This window comes from Hevea brasiliensis, chromosome 15 (assembly GCF_030052815.1).
Source record: "Hevea brasiliensis isolate MT/VB/25A 57/8 chromosome 15, ASM3005281v1, whole genome shotgun sequence".
NCBI lineage: Eukaryota > Viridiplantae > Streptophyta > Magnoliopsida > Malpighiales > Euphorbiaceae > Hevea > Hevea brasiliensis.
This window is the reverse complement of record NC_079507.1, coordinates 49136899-49158962: the sequence shown is the minus strand read 5'-3', so window position 1 is coordinate 49158962 and position 22064 is coordinate 49136899. Positions and strand designations below refer to the sequence as shown.

At 28.1% G+C, this 22064-nt stretch overlaps 3 protein-coding genes across 3 annotated transcripts; 2 read left to right on the top strand and 1 right to left on the bottom strand.

Moving 5' to 3' along the window:
- Positions 1-277: 277 nt before the first annotated feature.
- On the top strand, positions 278-7515 carry LOC110649279 (ras-related protein RABH1b). Its single transcript, XM_021803790.2, has 6 exons — positions 278-581; positions 2654-2724; positions 5167-5255; positions 5539-5650; positions 5972-6062; positions 7049-7515. The coding sequence occupies exons 1-6, from the start codon at positions 465-467 to the stop codon at positions 7193-7195; spliced, it is 627 nt and encodes a 208-aa protein (XP_021659482.1). The 5' UTR covers positions 278-464; the 3' UTR covers positions 7196-7515.
- A 4352-nt stretch (positions 7516-11867) lies between these two features.
- Positions 11868-12594, bottom strand: LOC131173829 (putative invertase inhibitor). Its single transcript, XM_058136369.1, has one exon. It carries the CDS (start codon positions 12580-12582, stop codon positions 11980-11982), a length of 603 nt encoding a protein of 200 aa, XP_057992352.1. The 5' UTR covers positions 12583-12594; the 3' UTR covers positions 11868-11979.
- A 6961-nt stretch (positions 12595-19555) lies between these two features.
- On the top strand, positions 19556-20398 carry LOC110649280 (putative invertase inhibitor). Its single transcript, XM_021803792.2, has one exon. The coding sequence runs from the start codon at positions 19745-19747 to the stop codon at positions 20279-20281; it is 537 nt and encodes a 178-aa protein (XP_021659484.2). The 5' UTR covers positions 19556-19744; the 3' UTR covers positions 20282-20398.
- Positions 20399-22064: the final 1666 nt, after the last annotated feature.

Sequence of the window (22064 nt, the reverse complement as noted above, 5' to 3'; positions counted from 1 at the left end):
AAATTAATTATTAAAAAATAATATAAAAAATAAAATAAAAAATATCAAAAATTCATTGGCTTATGCTATGTGCCTATTTGATATTAAATTTATAGAATTTTAATTATTTTTTTAATAAAAATATTATTTTAAATATTATTAAAAAAATTATTTTATTATTTTAATATTATTATAATTAAAATTTATTAAATTTAATTTTAAATTATTTTTTAATATTTTCTAATTAATATATTAAAAAAAAAAAGTAGTTTCTCAGTAATAATCGCATCAGCAGTGCCAAATAAGCCTCTAACACCCGACCCATCTATGTAAGGCAAATGCCAAAAATCAGAAGAGCTGTCCTCCCTGAAGTTGAAGCCAACAAAATGAAACCAACCCAAACCAATCTGAATTGATATATTCTTTATACAGACTAGAAAAGAACTGACGCGGAGATTGACAGGTTAATTGGGGAGATCTGAGAAATGGCGCCTGTCTCGGCTTTAGCAAAGTATAAGCTCGTATTCTTAGGGGACCAATCAGTGGGCAAAACAAGCATCATCACTCGCTTCATGTATGATAAATTCGATAACACCTACCAGGTAAAAATTTTAATGACATACCAAATTGGAAAGAACCCAGATTACTATTGTTCTTACATTTTTTAGTTATCTAATTTGCTTATGTTTTTGTGTCTCAGATACATTATTATAGCTTTTTATTTTTATTTATTTTTTTTATCTCCCTTCTAAGATTCTTCAGGTTGTTGTATGTGGGTTGATTTATGTTGTTTTTGAATGTTTAGGTTATATTTAATAATACCCTTTTTGGGTTTTGAAGAGAAACCTGAAGGGATGAAGGGCAAATGGACAAATTTCATTTTTTTTTGGATTTCCTTTTGCTTTTTAATGTCAAGTAATTGTTTAAGAGCCAATTAACATAGCAAATAGTTGTCCTTGAATAAATTCAGTTGATTGATTTGATCTATAAGCTGGCAAAATGTCTGAAAGGGACTCAAGAAGTCTTTGACATTGATCTAACAATCGACATTTCCAATTTTTTAAAATATGCATTTCTTTGTTTTCATTGCCTAATGTTACAGCCAGCATTACTATAGTGTTTAGTACAAAGGGTTTGCTAGCATGTTCCTTTCATGATAAACATGAATCTAATCCTAATCACTTAAAAGATTTGAACTTTTAGTGCTTTCTTCCACAACATGATGATGAAAAGAATTAAAAAAATAAAGTGTGATTGAATAACTTTATTTTGAGGAACAATTAGCCTATGATATGAGAATTGCTGACAATAAATTTGGGATTAAATAGATGATGTGTAAGAAGTGAAAATACTAAAGTAGATTTAAGTGATTTCATGGGAAGTTAAGAGGTATTACATTTCCATATTGATAACAGTGATGAAAAAGTGCAAGAGAATAAATTCTATATTGCAGCAAAAATTATAAGGGCAAGGCATGTGTCAGTAAAATTTCCATCTCCAATCATGTCATGTAAGTTTCCAGTAATAAGAACTCAATATGATCTTTTAAGCAAAGTCCAAAGCACAAAATGGTCCAGTGATTTTGTACCATGTCTATGATTCTGTTTCTAACTTGTTCACAAGTGTGATATATAGTCTGCAATCTGTTATGTATCTCATGCCAGTTAACAATGATATTTACGCTATTTACGCCTTCCCCTCTTTCCTTTTTGACCCATTTTTGGAGTGTGTGATAGGAATGGAAATATATGTGCCAGATGCTACCTACACTCAATTTCTAGGATTTCTAAGAAAGATAAACTTTGATTGTAAATAAGATCTTTAACAATCTCAAAGCTTCCATTTATTGCGTTTATATTTTTAAATATGCTATAATGCTCGTTTAGTTTTTTAATAAGAGAACTGCTGTCAATCAATTTAACATGTGGATAGCACTATTCTTTGAAAACTTGATTTTCATAGAATCAATGCATTTTTTTAATGTTTTTCTAGGCTTTTCTTTCGCAGCATAAATTATTTCCTGAATAATGAATAAGAAGAATGTCTATATTGTTTCTTGTCCTATTGATCTAATTTTGCTAATGTATCATTTAACATGATTAATTACTATTCTTTGAAAATTTTATTTTCACAGAATCAATTCATTTTTTTAATGTTTTTTCTAGGTTTTTCTTCTGCAGCATAAATTATTTTCTGGATCATGAATCAGAAGAATGTTCATATTGTTTATTGTCCTACCGATCTAATGTTGCTAATGTATCATTTAACATGATTAATTCAAAACACTGTTTTGAGAATACGTGAATACAAATATTAAATGCTCTCATGGATGACAGTTCTAGAAGTTTCTGTGCAGACACTGATCATATGAACCTAATTTTTTTTTTTCTTGTTTATAATCTTAGTAGTTATATTTGCATGTGTTATATGTCTGCATGCACACAAAAATGAAAAGAAATGAAGGAAAGAAAATAAAGAAAAAGTGATTCGTTGTTATCATATGCTCTCTCATTCTTGTTGCTTCTTTTCCTTTTACCATTTTTTTCCTTTCATTTCTATGTTTGTCATTTTGAAATAGCTACATGTCATTTATAGTTTCACAACCTTTTGATGATTGCTAGGGTATCTATTTTTCTGCTGTATCTAACTTCTTTCCATTTTCAATTGATGTCAGGCTACAATTGGTATTGATTTTCTATCAAAAACCATGTATCTTGAAGATCGAACTGTTCGTTTGCAGTTGTGGTTAGATTCATCTCTTTAAATATATTAAACTTGCTCATAAATAAGTGATTATTTTATTTTTGCTTCTTGTTATTCGCGGAAATATAACTATGTATATCTATTTCGTTTGTGAATCCTACATGGTTACATTATGTTCTTGTCTGCACATGCAAAGGAAGATGTCAGTTTGTTTGCACAGTAGTGCAGCATTGCACCTGGATGCAATTGAATATCTGGGGTTCATCCATGTCCACTGGTCTTCCTTCCTTTGGGAAGGAGGGGAACTGTTGTAAATGTTGGGTAAATTATTCTCTCAACACAGAGACAGAGAGCAAATAAAATACGAGTTTATGTTAATTCCAGTGTTGGGTTAAGAGAAAGAATCGAGATGGGAAAGTCATGTTTGGCAATGTTTGCTGCTAAAATATTTGGTGTCTTGTGAAAATCCTACTAAAATGGAAATGAAATCAGAGTTAAGAATTGTGAAATCACATTGTTGGCTTGAGAGAGAATCGGGATGGGGGTGGTCTTATTTTCTGAGGGGAAGCTTGATGTTTTAGGAAGATTGTTCATTAGGGAAGAAATAACATCTGTAAGAAAATTCTGTTTCAGCAGCCATTGATAATGAATCTGTGGACAAATATCTGAGAATCTCATGGAGAGTTCGATCCTGGCTCAGGATGAACGCTGGCAGCATGCTTGCTGCGATTTTTTGTTTTGCTGCAAATAATTTTCTTGCCTTTTAAAAACTCACAAATTCATTTGTTGTGCATTTAGCTCATTTGCCTGATAATGGAGGAGCAATCATATTGTTGGCAAAAGGAGACAAGTTCTAACGAAAAAAAAAGAAGCAAATTTGAAATAATGAATCACAAAAAGTTAAACCTGAGGGGGAAAAAACCTGGAGAGTAGCAAATGAGAAGAGGGAAAGCGGAAAAATTAGAGAAATGCAATGGAGAGAATTTTCAGAGTTGGTAGTAGAAAAAGGCTAGGATTAGAAACAAGAAAAATAGGATTTTTCTTGCCTAGCCTAGGTTTATGTTCCACAAATGGACTAAACCAATGACATCTTTTGAATTCTATTCTCAAACTTCTGTTTTACTCTAATGCAAGTTTTTAAATCAAATATAAAAAACTGCAATGTCATTGGTCTGGTCCGTTAGACCTAGTATAAGCAATTTCCAAAATACAGAATCAAACAGAAAGTGCAGCCATTGATGGAGAGAGGACAGACAAAGCCAGAATAAAAAAAAAAAAGGAAATTTTCCATGGAAAGAAAAGTAACTGATAGCCAGTTTCAATGTTAAAAGGCACTGCTTACTTAAATGTGGTGAAGGCAAATTAGTGAAAGCACAAGTGAAGGGAACTAGCAGCCCCTCTTTTCATTTTCCTGGGCATTCGTTGTACAAAACCATGAAAACAAAAAATCATATGAGATACTAGTTTGATATTTATTTTCTGGTTTTCGAGGGATGGGATTGGATTATCATATAGGACAATTTCTTACCTAGATATCTCCAAGTTAGATTTTGATGTTCAGTTCTCTGTCTTCTAATGTGGCTGATCAAGTAAACATCTTCAATGTATCTTTAACAGTTGAATGATTGTGCTGGTTATTGAATATCATATTTGTAATATATTAAATAAACACACACACACACACACACACAGAGTGTCTTCTGCTATTCTATTACAAGATCCCATTACAGTTACGAAAAAAAAAAGCTATACCTATTATGTGTGCAAAGTTCTTCAGCTTTTGGGCCTTGGGGAACAGTCAAGTGAAGAAATTCAGATATGATTTCATAAGCTTCACGTTGCACAGAAAATAATGGCCATTCATGGTGGAATGTAAGAAAGAATTTACATAGCACATGTGAGGCATATGCATCCATTAAGTGCTAAGAGAATGGATGTGTAGTCATTGATGATTATATAACCATGTGCCATGATCTGAGCCTAGTGCACTCATGTGAATATGCATAGGTGTGTGTGCATGCCTGTAGGTTACTAATGCATGCATGCATACATATCTATCCGTATGCACTAGTGTAATTTAATTTTCATTTTCTTCATGATTTTCTATGTTTTAGGGAAACCTCCTGATGCTGGACGTACTCCTGGGATTTTAGGAGTACATATTGTAGGAAAAAAAATATAAAAATAGGAAATTTTTTTGATTTGTGATTGTGTATTCCTAATTGGATTAGGGTTCCTAATTAGATTGGGATTCTTAATTCCTAAATAGATTGTGATCCTTAATTCCTAATTAGATATTTAGGGTTATCCAAACACTATATTTCATTATTTTTCAGGCTTGCTATGACAATTTTATGAGATCAATAATATTTTGAGAATTAGTTCTCTTTTCAAGGATTGGTCCTTGATTTCTCCTTGTTCTTTATTTGTTCTACGTCACCCTCACTGTGGGATGCTAATCCTGGTTAAGGTCTATGGTTGCAGGGATACAGCTGGACAGGAAAGATTCAGAAGTCTCATCCCAAGCTACATCAGAGATTCCTCAGTTGCTGTCATTGTGTATGATGTTGCAAGTATGCAATTTTATGCTAATATTTTCCATAAGTTGTCACTGTCATTTAAGCAGCTTAATAAATTTGCATATTAAAAAAGATTAGATAAAGCCACTTTATCTACCTGCCAATTTCCTTTTTCATATATTGCTTTATATAAGGGTGTAAAGTTGCTTTATTTGCTTTTACTGCATTTTGGAACTCATTAGACCTGTCTTTTTATCTCTCCCCTTCCTTTCTTATTTGTTTGGGAATCATGATCTCACACTTTGTGAACGTTTCTTAACTTGATATTTTGCCTCAGGCAGGCAAACTTTCTTGAACACATCAAAATGGATTGAAGAGGTTCGCACTGAGAGGGGCAGTGATGTGATCATCGTCCTTGTTGGAAATAAAACTGACCTTGTGGACAAAAGGTGAATTCTCAATAGCACAAATGAAGTACCCAATGTTGAAACTGTTCAGTGTTGCTCATCTGTGAATCTCTGTGCCCTTTCAAGGTTTACATGGGCATTGAGTGTATATGCATAATGTTGTTTCTTGGCATCTGAGCCTCATACAGCCATTAAAGAAAAAAAAGGATTCTTGGCCAATCATCTAGCCATTTTTAACATGTAAATGGATATTCAAGGATTTGAAGGAGTTGATTCTTTGATTTTCTGTAATTTGACAAAGTTTGATCTTGATATGTACTGTCTTGTATGTTTTAACTCTATCTTATGTGTATGATTCAACAGGCAAGTCTCTGTAGAAGAAGGAGAAGCTAAAGCTCGCGACCTTAATGTCATGTTTATAGAAACTAGTGCAAAAGCTGGTTTTAATATTAAGGTAAGCTCTCAGTTTTCTCTCTCTCTCTCTGTAATTACACACACATATTGATAGAGTAAGGAGTTTGAGTGACAGAATAAGAGAAACAAATAAGAGAAAAATCAGCTCAACAGAGTTTTTACTGTAATTTCTGGAATTGAAAAGGAGATACAACCAAATGAAATATGCAAATCAAATGGTTCTCCAGAGACTCAGAGAGAACTCTGGCCCAGCTAATTATGCCAAATACAAAATTAATACCACTCATGCCTTCCTTTATTTTCCTCTTCCCTATTTATAAGCTTCTGCACATGTGATTCTGTTATGCACCAGCTGGCGTGGCCTACCAATTAACTGTTCTATTTCCAGAACCTTCCCTCCATCTACTAGAATATTCCTGGCTCAGCTCCATATCCCGACACATATACATGATCATTATCAGAAAATTGCAGACGAGTAGTTATGTCTGCCTTACACTGACTTTTGAGTCATGACAAATAGCCCATACACTGGACAAAACTAGAGAGAGAGAGAGAGAAGAGAGCCCTGTGATGTCTAGGATCCATCTTAATTAGAAGGTACCTTTTTTTTAGTCCTCATTTTTAGGAAACATGGATTAAGCAGTGTCTATTGGCCACTTCAGCGCTCCCATTTTAAGTCTGCAAATTTGTCTAGTAGGTTTTCCTTCTGTTATCTGCGTAACTTTTCCATGGACTAGCCTATCGAGGAAACAGGCATGCCTTGCTTTGTGTGCCATTAGACTCGTTTGTGCAGCGAAAACCCAAAAAGGAAAAATGTTAAACAGAATCAAAAGTTACTGTTAACTCATTTCTTGACCTTGTGACTTAGTGGAGATAAATCTCTTTAATCGTGAAGGCTTTCTACGTTTGTTATTCTCTCAGGGTACAGTGATTTTACTGTATCACTTACTGATGCCATTTTCTTATTCAATCATTTGTCTTTTTCATTTATTTTAATTTGTGCTTCATGGATGGAATTTTGTGCAGCCATTGTTCCGGAAAATAGCTGCTGCCTTACCAGGCATGGAAACACTTTCTTCAACTAAGCAAGAAGACATGGTTGATGTGAATCTGAAGTCAAGCAGTGGAACTGCATCACAGTCTCAGGCTCAGTCAGGTGGATGTGCCTGTTGATGCGTGGAAAATTTGGCATACCAATTCTCTGATTTTGTTTCCATAAGAATTTTGAACAATTTTCATTTAGTTTACTTCCCTTTTTTCTTGCTGCTCTTCCTGTTTGCTGGAGATTTTGGGATTAAAAAAAAAAGGAAAGTGGCTGAAGCACTAGGAGTAGAAAAAGCTGCGATTCATTCTGTGTTTCTTGGGCTGTCCATAGTTTTTGATGCAGGTGCGGTTTTGGTTTTAGTTTGAGGTTTGCCTAGAAACCGAAATTGACCTGAAATTTGATATAATTTCAATTTGGTCTTCCAATGATTCAGTTTCAATTTGATTCATTTCTCGGGACTTTAGTTTTAATTCAAGTTTCAGTTTTTAAAACAATTTATATAATTATTTTTGTGAGGAGTCATGCTTGAATTATTATATAAATTTTGAAGTTATTAACGCATGGCACATCACATAAGATATTTTTTAATTTTTTTAATTATATGATATATATATAATTTAAGATTAAACATATTATATAATATATTAATAATTAAGAATTATAAGATGATGTAATTTATTTATAATTAAAGTTGTTCAGAAAAAGTAGAAAATGAAAGAATATATATATATATATATATATATACTATGTGGCCTACTGACAAAAAAATTCAAATCTTATTTTGGCAATTTTATTAAATCTTTTAAATTTTGTTAGAATTGGTCACATTTCTAAAAATTAAAATTTTATGTAATTTTTGTCAATTAAATTTTGATCCCTATTTTCCAATTTGTTTATTGTTACCATTGAAAATTCAATATCATGCAAACTCTTTAATAGTTTTGTTATAATAACCATTAAAAATTGAATAATGATAAGATTTGGAGGCAGTGAGGAGAGAGTACACAGCTACAACTCATACGATTATAAATTTTGATATTAAAATGAAATTTGGAAGTAGTTAATAGTATTAATAAGGTTGTATTAAAAAAAAATTGAAAGAATATGTCAAAAGAAAATTAGATAAAATTGCAATAGATTTACAAAATTTCAAAAAATCTTGATTTTGAAATTTTAATCGACTCCGTCAAAATTGAAAAAATTGAATAAAGTAGCCAAAATAGGATTTTTTTTTTTTGTTAATAGGCGCATCTCTCTCTATATATATAAAATTAATTTTCGATCCTATATGATTTCGATTCTATTCTTAATGAAAAACAATAACCGAATCAAAATAGAAAGTTTGATTTGATATGGTTTTAATCAATTTGGTACAATTTTTTAGTTCGATTTCTGAATTGTGTACACTGTGTTTGATATGTGCAGACGCTGATAGATTTCCTTGTTTCACTATCATAAACAAAGTAACAATTGCCAGTTGATAGGATTCATTTCAAAGGAAATGGTTTAGCAGCTAATGCCTCTTGCATCTCTGTTTAACAGTGTTTGATTGGCCTGTGTAGTATGTTTCTTGGATCACAAGGTGACCTTCATCCTGCCAAAAGTTGGGAAAACTCCTACTTCTCATCCAAGTCATGGGATGTACTTATTTCATATTGGTTATACTTGAAACGAAAGGCTCATACTGAACATCTTTGCTTCTTCAAGAACTTTGCGCATCTTTGCCAAAATTAAGAATCATAGTGAAGTTTCATGCCATTGTTTAGCGATGAGGTCAAAATAGAAAAAATAACAGAAAAATATCAGGCTCAAATTCTAATACTAAAAAGATCCCTAATTAAACAAAGAATTACAAGCCACAAACTAAACAAAAACCCTAACAGCTAGAGGATCCAACTCAATATCCGATCCAAGTGTTAAACTCGGGATACTGTCACTTCCAAAAACATAGAGAACCCTAGTTGCCGCTGCAACTCTCAACTAAACCGACCACCAACAGACACTGGTAACTATGGAAGATAAAGCTAGCTGGGGCGGAACTACTCAGGGAGCCAAGGGGGACTATGGTCCCCAAAAACTTTTTGAAATTAAATTTTCACCTATAAACTCTTATATATTTTTTGAAAATATTACTGTTTGGCCCTTAAAATTTTTAAAATTAAAATTTTATTTATAAATTTTAGTTTGTTTTTTTTTTAATTATGTTTATCCCTCAAATATTTTCATTTTTTTTTTCAATCTTTACACTTTTATGTAAATTTTATTCATAATTTTTATATTATTTAATTTTGATCTATTAATATTTTATATTTTTATTTTAGCCTCTACATTTTTGTTGAGATTTGATTTAACTTTTTTTTTTTCAATATTTATTTTGCTCCCTCAAACATAAATTTCTAGATTCGCACCTGAAAGCTAGGAAGGTCTCAGAGCAATTGATTTGCAGCAGACTGAAGCTTAGATGAGGCCAAAAGCATCCCTAGGGAGCATCGAGAACGTATGCCATCAATGAATACTGAATTGCATTTGAACCGGGGTTGTGAAAGCTTAGGGTTTCTGCAATTTCTGTTACTTTTGCTGATAATGTGCAACTTTACAAGGCATTGAAGCTTGCATTTTACACTGATTGGAAATTTCTTTTGTAGTCTGAAAGCAAATACAACAGTGCCAAAAAATATATTTTTTTTGTAAATGAATATGGATTCGAAAATGGATATTGGGTATTTTAATTATTAAATATAAGATTTATTTACAAACTCAACTTACTATTTGACTCAGACTGATAGAAATAGCAACCAGTCAAGTTTTTGTGGATATCTGATCTGATTGGATCTTAATAAGAGATGTTTGGTTAGTATATAATCAGGTGTGAGTTTGAAAAATATTACCGTAATAAGTTTGGGTCGAGTTTTACATGTTGGATATCTATTATCCGAATTTGTTTATAAATTTAAATATTTTATGAAATGATTAAATTTTAAAATATAAATTATTAATAAAAAAATAAATTTTTATGCAAATCATTAATTAAAATATATAAAATTAAACAGTTCGAATATTTTTTGAGTAATAATAATCGAGTTTGGGATGGGTTCAAGTAATTGATAATAAATTTTAATGGGACATATTCTGGTTTTAGAAATATTAATCGGATTCAGATTTGAGTAGGGTGATTTTGACGAGTATTTTATCTATTGCCATCCTTACTGATTAAGACTGGAACTCGAAACTACATAATCTTAAAAGGGCTTTAGCATCAGTAAACTAAAATTCATTAGTAAAATTCAACTAATTTTTATTAAATTAAAATAATTCAAATTGAGCCGTACTAATTAATTTAGGCTTTATTTTCAAATTGTATTAAATTAGGCAATTTGTAACCAAATTCATAAAATTAATAGTGCGAATTTTCAAATTATTTTTAATATTATAAATCATACAAACTAAATATAAATTGATAAATGAATATAATAAAATTTTATGTAATTTATTTATACTAAATAAGCTCTAATAATAATAATAATAATAATAATAATAATAATAATAATAATAAAGAATATGGAGGATAATTGTAAATATTCTCAAAATTCATATATAATTTTTTGCCCCTCAAAAAGTGTTGAATTAACGTTTGTTGTTTTATCCTATTTATTTCCTCTATTTGATTGTGGCATTTTGTTTTCTAATGTTTTGAAATTGAAAAAAAAAAGAAGTGAAAATATCAATGGATTGCCAATCACACTATAATAAATCTAAGCTTTAACAACACATTTTTATCATTATTTTGTAAATGATGTTAGAGTAATAAATAATATCAATATTATATATTTAACATTAAGATAATATATAAAATAATAAATAATATATATAATATTATGTATAATAATGTAATAAATTAATGTGAAAGTGATGTTAAAAATTTTAAGTTACAGAGTTTATGCAGATTACTGTCTACTTGTTGATAATTCTTATTAACAGCATATTTTAAATTTTTAATAATAAATAAAGCGTGTTATTAAAGCCTATATTTATTGTAGTGTAAATCCTAATTCAATCATTTTCTCACAATCATTTTCTCACTTTTAAAAAATAAAAATAAAAGTTTTTGAATTCGAATCCTTCTGTGTTCTATCCATTAATGTTAATATTTGATTATTTTTGTGGTTTTCAAAACTATAATGTTTCAAACTCAAATTCTAGTTGAAATTAATAAAATATATAAAAAATTAGTAATTAGTCTATCTATTTTAATGAAATTAACTTCTTAATCATTCTATTTTGAAATTAGTCATTTTTTATTGCTTACACTTTAATCATTTTAGCCATTTTAGACGTTAATTTAAATTTCATTTAGTTTTTATAATTTAAAAAATACAATTATATATATATATATATATATATATATATATATATATATATATATATATATATATATATATATATATATATATATAATTTTTTTTCCTAATATTTGAGCTATTTAGTTTTCATAAATTTTCTCACTTTTTTTTTAGCAAACTATCGATATCTCCTAGTCCATTGGATTAGGCTACTGATAGAAAATTTGATTTAAACTTAATGGAAGAGTAATTAAAGAGTAAACACAATAAAAATGCAAAGATTAGTTAATATATTTTTATTAAATAATTAATTTAATTAAAATAGAGAAATTAAATAGCAATTTTCTTTTAAAAAGAAACTAGATTATTTTGATATCTTATATTTTTATTTACATATGACAAGTAATATCATATAAAAAAAAAAAAAATAAGCATTGCCAATATTGTGAATGCAAATGCATACATATAATATAAATATATATCTCTGAAACTTAATTAATATTCAAGTTTAATCGGTTTACTGCACACAAATCAAATTTTTTTCATAATAATTTGTGAATTCTGGACTGAAATTAACTCAGAGGCACCACTAGAGTAAGCCAGTGAATGATGCATAATGCGATATCACACAAATGGAAGAGACTGAAATTCTCTGTAGTCAATGGAGAAACCTCTCCTTCCTTCTGATTGAACCCTTCTTCACAAGTAGTTGCTGCTTCCATAACTGCTCTCACTTTCACATTAGCAATTCCATAATGTCCAGTCAAGAACACAGCCACACCATCCACCAATGTCACAATAGCTTCAGAATATAGGTCCAAGCAATTCTGCAAGCAAGCCAAGGCAAAAGGTTTGAAACTTCCGGTGTTCAACAAGCTCCTTATGTTTGAAATGGTGGTGGTTGCATTTTCCAGGGCTAGTTCCATCCCAATTACAGCTAGTCCTTGAAGGTTGGTGACATGGCTTGCTGGAATTACTTGGAGGGAGCTTTGACAGAAATCGTAGTTGAAAGATTTTGATTTCTCCTTGCATCTTTTGCAGGTTCTGTTGATTATATCTATCGTTGAATAACCTGCTTCGAAGGCAGAAGTTCTCTCTGCTGGATTATTTGACAAGAAGAAGAAGAAGAATATGAAGCAAAGAATGAAGGTTGAGAAAGAAGATGTTTGGTACATTTTCTCTTTAGGTTTCTTGGAATTCCGTTGATGATACTGAGTATATATAAGGAGTAGGGAGGGGGTCTGTATCCTGAAAGGAAGTTTCCTCTGCCACAGTAAATTAATAATGCTACCATTTTTATCAATTTTATGGCAAAATAGTATTTCAAAATACAAAATAGATTATTCATGTTGAGATTAGAACATTCTCAAATAAGTTATCAATAAAATAAGGAATAAGCCCAATTAATATATATAAATAACATGGTAATTAATGATCAATCTTTTTTTTCTTAGGTACTATATAAATAATAAATAAAAATATTCTTGCTTAAATTGATGAACTCAAGACATAGAATGTATGATAGGACGTATCTATTATATAACACACCAAAATGCGTGGTTGATGAGAGTTGAGAGACTTCTTCAAGTCATGCAAAGAAAGGTTTGCTTGCATTTTTGCTTAGCTTAGCCGAAAGTAGGGAAAATGCCAAATTGTTTGATGAGAGATCTGATTATACAACTAGATATGTATATCAGTATCTGCATGTTTATGTGTATATATCAATATTATGTATAGGTTTAACAGATCTCTGCTGGGTATTAATTAAGGAGATTTTTACAGAAGGAACCTTCCCAGAAGCTGGCTGTTGAGAGAGCTTAATTTGGAAGATCAACCAGACATGCATGTTGTTGAAAGAGAAATAATTTGAATTGTGATTAGAATCACATTACCTTTATTTTAGGTCAATTGGATAAAAATATCAAATGTTTATGCTAAATTACGATTATATCTAAAATTTCTAATTTTATATAAAATATTCAAACTTTTTATATTTGTCACAATTATGACTGAAGAAGCAAAATTGAATTTGAAAAATTAATGGTAAATTACAATATAATACTTGAAGCTTTATTTGATTAATAAAATAAGCAATTGATTAAATCTTATGTTTAAAAAAAATATATTTTATATTTATTTTTAATTAAATTTTATACTTAAAATATTTTTATTAATTGAAATTAATGTAATTATCTTTTGAATCTAGCTAACCAAATTTATGTATCCAAATACAAAATATAAAAATAAATTCATATCTTTTTATAAAGCAATTTTAAAAAGAATATATAATTAAAAAAAATATATCTCACGTGAATTGTAACATTCATTAAATAATTTGCAGCATCGAAATATTTTCAAATCAAATAGATGTCTCTAAAGGCCCATTTTAGTATAAATTGCAATTTTGAAATCTTCCCAAAAGCCACATTGCAGTACACTTTGGAGAATACCAGAAGAAGCGATTTGTGATTCCAATTTCATACATAAATCACCCTTTATTCGTAGACTTGCTCAGCCTTACTGAAGAAGAGTTCGGCTTCAGTCGTCCAATGGGTAGCCTAATAATTCCTTGCCAAGGACACGTTTTCATTCATCTCACTCCTCAATTGCAAGCCTTATGAAATGAAAAAGGAAAATATATAGTTCTTCACAATTTTTATAGATTTTTTTTCTTTTTCTTTTTTGTTTTCTTGTGAAGAGAAAATTAGGATTGTAGAACCATGTAAGTTATTGCATTGAGTATTTTTTTTTTAGTTGAATTAGAATTCAAACTCATTGATGAGTTTTTCAAACAATTAGTGACTAATAACTTAAAAAAAAATATAAGTAGAACCGATTTATCATGTAGATCAAAATATAAAATATATAATATTAACACATATAAATTTCATATAATTTTATATAAGTTTTTCACATTACAAACCTCATGAAAATGAAGAAGTAAAGCATGAGTTTTTCACAAATTTTCATAGAATTATATTTTTTATTTTTTTTCTTTTCTTTGTGAAGAGAAGAATAGAATTGTAGAATCATGCATATTATTGCATTGCCTTTTTTTTTTCTTTTTTCTTCGATTAAAATTCGAACTCATTAATGAGTTTTTTAAAAGTTTATTGAAAAATTAGTGAAAAAATTTATGTTTAAACCTAATTTATCATGAATTATAACATCCATTGAATAAAATACACATGCTAATTGGAGTAAACTATATATAAAATAATAGATACTACAATTCATGTGAGATACGTTCTTTTCAATTTCCGATGAGTATAATTTTATAATGTTTAAATTTGTAAACTTAATTAAAAAAAATTTTAAATTCTTAAAAAAATGTACTTAAAAGAATTTTAGATTTTGATAGTTGAGGTAAGATTTTAATATTTGAAATTTAAAAATATTTAGATAAAAATTAAAATTTAATATAATAAATTAATTTTTATTTATAATTTTAAAAATAAAGAAAAAAAAATGTGCTCCATGACAATTTTTTAAGCATTCTTATTAGCTTATGTGACACACTCTTTTGAAGCCTTTTCTAAGACTTAGCTTTATAATTTTTTTTTTTTGGTTAGGGTTTATTTATTTTGCATTTTACAATAATATATCCTTGAGTTAAAAACTAGGGTCATTTTAATTTTTCTTCTATTGCTTGTGTCTTATGGGTTTCACATTATAATGTTAAACTAGTTTGTTAACTAAGATGTGCACACTCTCTTTAATTTCAATTTTTCAATGTAGATAAAATTTATTCAAATATTAGAAAATTGGCCTATTATGTTAAAATTGAAACGATCGGATTATATTGTAAAAGGGCGAAAAGATTTGACTTTTTTATGTGATTAGGCAAATTAAAACTTGCGTAAAGATTGTCAACCACTTTGTGAGCCGAGTTACAATTGGATAAACCTTATCAATACATAGAAGAGTTGAACTAAAACTTTTCCTAAAGTTTTAAATAGGAGCCGAAAAATTTTGTTCAATTCTATGTTTCTTTAATAACAAAAAAAGATTATTATTTAATGTCCACATTTCAATGAAATTAATTATTTGATTTTCGTATTTTAAAAAATATATTATTCAGTCTATGTATTTTGCTTCTATAAAACTCTTAAGCCCTGTGACAAATTTTTTGCTAGCCAATAAATTTTAATACCAATCAAATTACTATTTAATTCATTTATTTTAGTAAAAATATTTAGTCGGTCTCTATATGGTTAAAAACACAATATTTTAAAGAATATATTTTTAGATAAAAATGAAAATTTTATTGTATGAAAACTTAATCAGAATTTGCATTTTTTTTAAAATTGTTCTAGTACTTTCATTCAATTTTTTAGGCATCATTTATTGAAAAATAATTTTCTACTGAAAAATAATTTTCTACATTATTACCTTGATTACTTGCAGATGTGAGGGAACTTATTAACCTTTTTACACCGGCAACTTTTACCATTTTCTATTAAAAAAATGAAAAACAGCAAGAGAATAAGGAAGAGAAGGGTATGTACATAGAGGAGAAGAAACATGGAGAGAGAAAAAAAAAAAAAGGTATGGTAAGAGAGAAATAAGAGAGAGAGCATCATGGCAGTTTAGATATGAAAAAGTAATTAAGAGACAAAGTTAATATAATCAAATTACATGAACTAATTAATGTGTATTTCAAAATATATGGGTTAACTAATTAGTTACGCTAAAATAAAGAGACTAAATAGTAGTTTAATTGACATTAAAATTCATTGATTGATAAAAAAAATTAATGAATTGATTAAATAGTTTAACAGATTAAAAATAAAGGGATTAAAATAATATAATTTTTTTTAAATAGAAGAATTAAGTAATTAGGTTCATTAAAATAAGATAATAATAATAATTATAATAATAATAATAATTTCTCAAAAATTATTTTTATATTGACTAAAATTTTAAATTATTAATTTAATTAAATGCTTTAATAATATAATAAAACTGACGACCTATACATTTGGGTAAATCATGATTGATGGACGATTGTGATTGTTGAAAGTCAATGATCAACAACTAAATAATGATAATTAAAAATTAGTAAAATTGCCAAAAAAATCAGTACTTTTAAAATTTTTGCAATTATACCATAATAAAAAAATTACTAATTAAATTATGTATTTTTCAACTCTTATTAATTATACCCTATCATTAAGCCATTAACTCATTAATGGCTACGCCATATTAGTTATCATGTCATATCATATCAAATGCCACATCATGCCAACAAGAAGGTATAATTAGGAAAAGGAGAAAAATATAAATTTTCTTTTGGCAATTTAATTTTTATAAGATATAATTTCAAATAATTGAAAGTGTATAGTTTTTTTTTGGAAATTTCTCTTAAAATTATTAAATTTTAAAATATAAATTAATATATTTTATGTGAATTATAGATTAAAATATATAAATTTAAATAAGTTCAGGTATTATTCAAATAATATAATTGAATATGTGACAAATTCGAGTATTTAAAATGTTAATTGAATTTAGATAATATGATTTTTATATGTACTTTATATGTTAATCTAAAGACAAAAAATAAATTTTCTTAAGTATTTATTATAAAAGTTATATCAAATTAATTAAAGTATATACAAAAATAACGATTAAGTTTACCAAACTAGTTAAAGTTAGTTATATGGATATGTTTTTGCCATTCTTATCGTTCGAAATTAATTATATATTAATATTTAAAGATTATAAATCTTTTGATATTATAAATCTATGTTCAAAATCAATTTCGTATTAATATTCAAATATTAGAAATCTTTTTATATTATTTTCTTTCTTGTCATTTTATGTCTCCCTCTTTTCTTTCTCATTTCTTTATATCACTAATTTTTCACATTTTTGTGTTAAATTATTTGCAGGTCAACTAAATTAATCAAAAGTAAATTTTTAATTAACTCTCAATTTAAAAAGTAATTTGAAAATTTTTTATAAATTAAAATTGATTATGAGTAATTTTATGAGAAATTACCAAAAAACTTTGAACTTTTAATTTTTTTCAATTATACCCTATACTAATTAAATTTGCCAATTAAACCCTATACTTTCAATTTTTCTTAATTATACCCTACCATTGGCGTGATATGATGACTCCGTAAGTAAATTAATGGCTCAGATGACAATAGGATAGAATTGATAAGAGTTGAAAAATACCGAGTTAATTGATAGTTAATTGATAATTTTCTTAGTACACAGTTGCAAAAATATTAACATACAATATTTTTTTTAATAATTTACCTTTAAAATTTTCAATCTTAGCTATATAATATAATTTTAAACAGTTATTTTTAGAATTAATCCAAAATTTAAACACTTGAAATCAACGAAAGTTGAAAACTGAATTTCAATCACTCAACTAAATAAGTATACTAAATTTTTTTTTAATTGATGAATTTCTATCTAAATTCGATATTATAATTTTACAATTCAAAAACGATTCTAATATAATCAAATTAAAAGTTAAGAATAATAATTAAAATTTTCTATTGTATATTGAAAATGTTAGAATAATTACAAGGTTTTTTTTTTCTTTTTTTTTATTTTTATATGGCTTAAGCAACTGCAAGTTAACAACTGCAAGTTAACAACTGTTGGATTCCCACATTAAAAGGTTACAAAAGTTAAAAGGGAATATATGCAAGAGGGAGCCAAGCCTAATTAGCTTAACCTATTTTGGTAGAGGCAACTCCAAGCTCAATAATTGAATCATGCTAATAATCTATAACACTCTCCATGGTGGGCAGTGTCACAACGAGTCAAGCCCAGGTAGATCCATGTTCTAGTAAAATGAACTAGACCTGTAGAGTGAAAAGCTAAAAAAAGAAGAAAAGGCCGAACTCTAAATGAGTCATCGCATGCAATACATTGAAAAGTTACAAGTTAAAAGATAACATAAGTAAGAGAAAGCCAAGCCTAATTGGCTTAAATTATTTTGGAAGTTGCCTCCGAATTCAACAATCGAATCATACCAAATAGTCTACAATACCCATTGGGTGAGAATTTCACAACAGCCACTCATCCAATTTCACTTGTCAATTTTTCTTAAAAGCTAACTTGCACATACACATATTTCTAAAAAGAGTAGTTATCCTAATTTTTCTTTTTCTATGCCACAATATTAGACGAGATACGTAATTGAAATTATATCTTAACTTTCCCATATCTTTACTTTAGAAATACCCGTGGTGCAATACATTTCTTTAAAAGAAAGCCAGCTTTGTTTATATCAAAAAGAAGAAAGATAATCCAAAAAATTATCTCAACTGCCTCTATACAGAGACATAGAGAAAGTCAAAAAGGTATATTTATGTATACTAAAAAGGTTCATATTACTAAAAAAGGAAAAAAAATTTGATCATAACAATGCATGCATTGCATAAGAGATGACTTAAAGATGGTATTGATGGCCTACAAAAGGTAACTGAAAATAAGTTCAGAACAGAAAAGGAAAAAGGAAAGATATATATATATATATATATATATATATATACATTCTTTAAGAATTTGGGTGTTGAGTTTTTCCATTTTTTTTATATATAGTTCTGGCCCTTTGGTAGTTTAAAGGGTAAATTATATTGACAATGGGTATGTAATAGGAAAGTATGTAAACTTTCAATTTATAACATAAAAAATCATGTAATTTTTGTTAATTGGTTTCTAAGTAATTTTTATTGTTGTAATACTTGTTAAATTTAAAAAAAAAAATTATATTTTCTCTCTATTAATTTAATATTTATTAGGAAAAAATTTTAATTTATCTCTCTACACTCATAATTTCAATGATCTAATACATTTCAACGACTCAAAACATATTTACTTAAAGCTATTAATTCATAAAAATATTATTTTTTAATTTGATAAATGAAAAGTCAGTTTAAATAATCTAAAAACTGACTACCGAATATCATATGGAGTTTTATGTTATTTAAATTAAATATAATGAAATTTTATATTATAAATTAAAATATAAGCATTTTACTATTATATACCCCAAAATTGAATTACCATCTATATAATTTACCCTAATTTGAGTGTGGAGTTTTAGGTTAAAACTCCTTCTTATGATAAGAGTCATAAAAATGAGACAACTATCTTGGATTGTGTATTCTAAAACGCATGTTGCCTAATGCCTATATACTGGCTTTATCAACAACCCATCTGCAAATTTTGAAAAAATTAATAATAATGATAATAAATTGTCCCATAAAAACCCCAAATCCTGTTATCATCACCAATTCAGAGCCAAAACCCATCTTGAAAACTCTTATCATTTTGAGATTCTTGTAAAAGTTGGTGACTTCAAAGATGAAAAACTTCTTCAAACTTGCCATTATTTTCTTCTCCTTCATTTATTCAATAAGCTTGAATGATGGACGTCCAACCCATCATTTTTGCAAGAAAGCAGCAAAGAGTGATCCAAATTTGAGCTATAATTTCTGTGTTAGATCCCTTGAAGCCAATCCCAAGACTCAAAATGCAACCCTTGAAGAGTTGGTGAACATATCAATTAAACTAACCATATCAAATGCAACAAATATCAGCTCCTCCATTTCACAGCTTCTGAACCAGAAAAATTTAGACGCATACACTAGAGGTGCCTTGCAAGATTGCTTGGAGCTTTACTCAGATGCAAATTCTGAACTAAATGAAGCCATGTGTGACTTGAAGAAAAAAGATTATTTCAAAGCTAATATAGATGTGAGTTCTGCCATGGATTCTTCTACTACTTGTGAGGATGGTTTCAAGGAGAAGAAAGGTATGGTTTCTCCCTTGACAAAGGAGAATAATGCGTTCTTCCAATGGACTGCAATTGTTCTTGCTTTTATTAATATGTTAAGTTGATTATTTATACATAATTAAATTAGGAAGGAAATTAAAAGGACAATAACATTGCAATATGTATTTTCTTTATTAGTGATATCTGAATTATAAAGGGTTCAATTAAATATTCAACAATCACTGATAGTTTGTGTCCAATCAAATTATTTTTGAGCTAAATTCCATGTGAAATCTTATATATATATATATATATATATAATGATTGAGGTATGAATAACCTTTTGTTGAACAAATTATTTATTATAATTTAAATATTTATAATTTGAAATGACTTTTCAAATAAAAATTAAGCAAAATTGATCAAGAAACCGATTAAAATAAAAAAATTTATTTCTATTTAGAAATTGACTATATTTCGATTTCAAAAAGTATTTTATTTTTATATGTTTATCTTACATGTTAGAAATTAATCAAAAATGAAAATTCATTTCAGATCATTAGAAATTGAAATAAATCGGTTTTTAACTTGAAATGGATTTAAAAACAGAATTCATTTGGTTTCTAATTTTGAAATAGATATTTCCATTTCAAATTGGTTCAGAATTAGAAACAGATGTCATATTCGATTTTTAATTTATTTATAAACACATATTATAAACTGAATATTTCGGAATTAAATCGATTTCTAATTTTAATTAGAAATCGGTTTGCAATATTTTGAACTTGATTTTTCGATTTCTAATTTTTTTTTTCGGTGTTTGATAATTTACAATTTTAACAAATAAAGAACCAAGCATTGAATTTGTTCAAACCATAAATAATTTGTCCAAAGTCAAATTAACATGAAAGATAAAATGATAATTTCAGCTTAAGTTACTAAACAAAGAAGAGCACAATCAGGTTTGATTTGAGCTTGAATTACCCAAGATTAACGAGTATTGTTTTCTCCTTTTCCATGGTTGAAGCCAGTGGAATCGTGTGAGAAGAAAAAGCAATAGAAGTAACACTATGGATGGGTCAAAATCTAGACAATCTAAAGTATTTTACTCAAAAATGCTAAAGAGGGAGCATCAAATCAATTAAATTAAAAATAAATTTGAAAACTAAAATTTTATAAAAATTTAATTTAATAGAAAAATGTATTAAAAAATTAAAGCAATTATATTTTTATTTACACTTGACTGTATACTTTCATTTAATCAATATATTATGAAAAATTATAATAAATTTTGTTAACAATATATTTTTTTAATTCTAATTGATATTTTTTAAAGGTAAATTTTAATTGATTAAATGTATAAATTATTTTATATTGATGTTGAAAAGAATTTTACTATTATCATGAGAATGAAATATGGATCCGTAAATATTGGGTCCACTGAGCACCACGTGGATGATGTGTTGGCTTTGAGTGTTTATGGCCCCCCAAAAAAAAAATGGTAGAGCTCAATAATAAAGGCAACGTGGGACTGTTAAAATTTGGGTCCACTTATATATATATATGGTTGGGCCCTGGCCGTGCGCGGCCCATGGAAACTGAGAGCTTATGAGGAATTTGGTGCGCTACCCGGGCAGGATATCCTTTTCGGGCGAAGTGTATATATATATATATATATATTTAGAAGAAAAATTGATACATCCTTAGTAGCACCGCCATGATCTAACATAGCTGCTAATCCGGGGGAGGGGGGGAGCTGTGGTTTAGAATCCCAGCCCCTAGCTAAACAACAATTCTTAGCCTCATTTGCCATCCAATTTGCAACCTTGTTAGCTGACCTGGGAATATAAGAAATAATACAACAAGGAAAATAAAGTTCTTAACAATCTAATATCATGAATGATGGTT

What these genes read in the sequence shown, in the direction of transcription:
- LOC131173829 (XM_058136369.1), bottom strand. Translation starts at nt 12,582, where the DNA reads ATGTACCAAACATCTTCTTTCTCAACCTTCATTCTTTGCTTCATATTC.
- LOC110649280 (XM_021803792.2), top strand. Translation starts at nt 19,745, where the DNA reads ATGAAAAACTTCTTCAAACTTGCCATTATTTTCTTCTCCTTCATTTAT.
- LOC110649279 (XM_021803790.2), top strand. Translation starts at nt 465, where the DNA reads ATGGCGCCTGTCTCGGCTTTAGCAAAGTATAAGCTCGTATTCTTAGGG. An exon ending in AATTCGATAACACCTACCAG is followed by an intron (nt 582 to 2,653) that starts GTAAAAATTTTA and finishes AATTGATGTCAG; the next exon opens with GCTACAATTGGTATTGATTT. An exon ending in CATTGTGTATGATGTTGCAA is followed by an intron (nt 5,256 to 5,538) that starts GTATGCAATTTT and finishes ATTTTGCCTCAG; the next exon opens with GCAGGCAAACTTTCTTGAAC.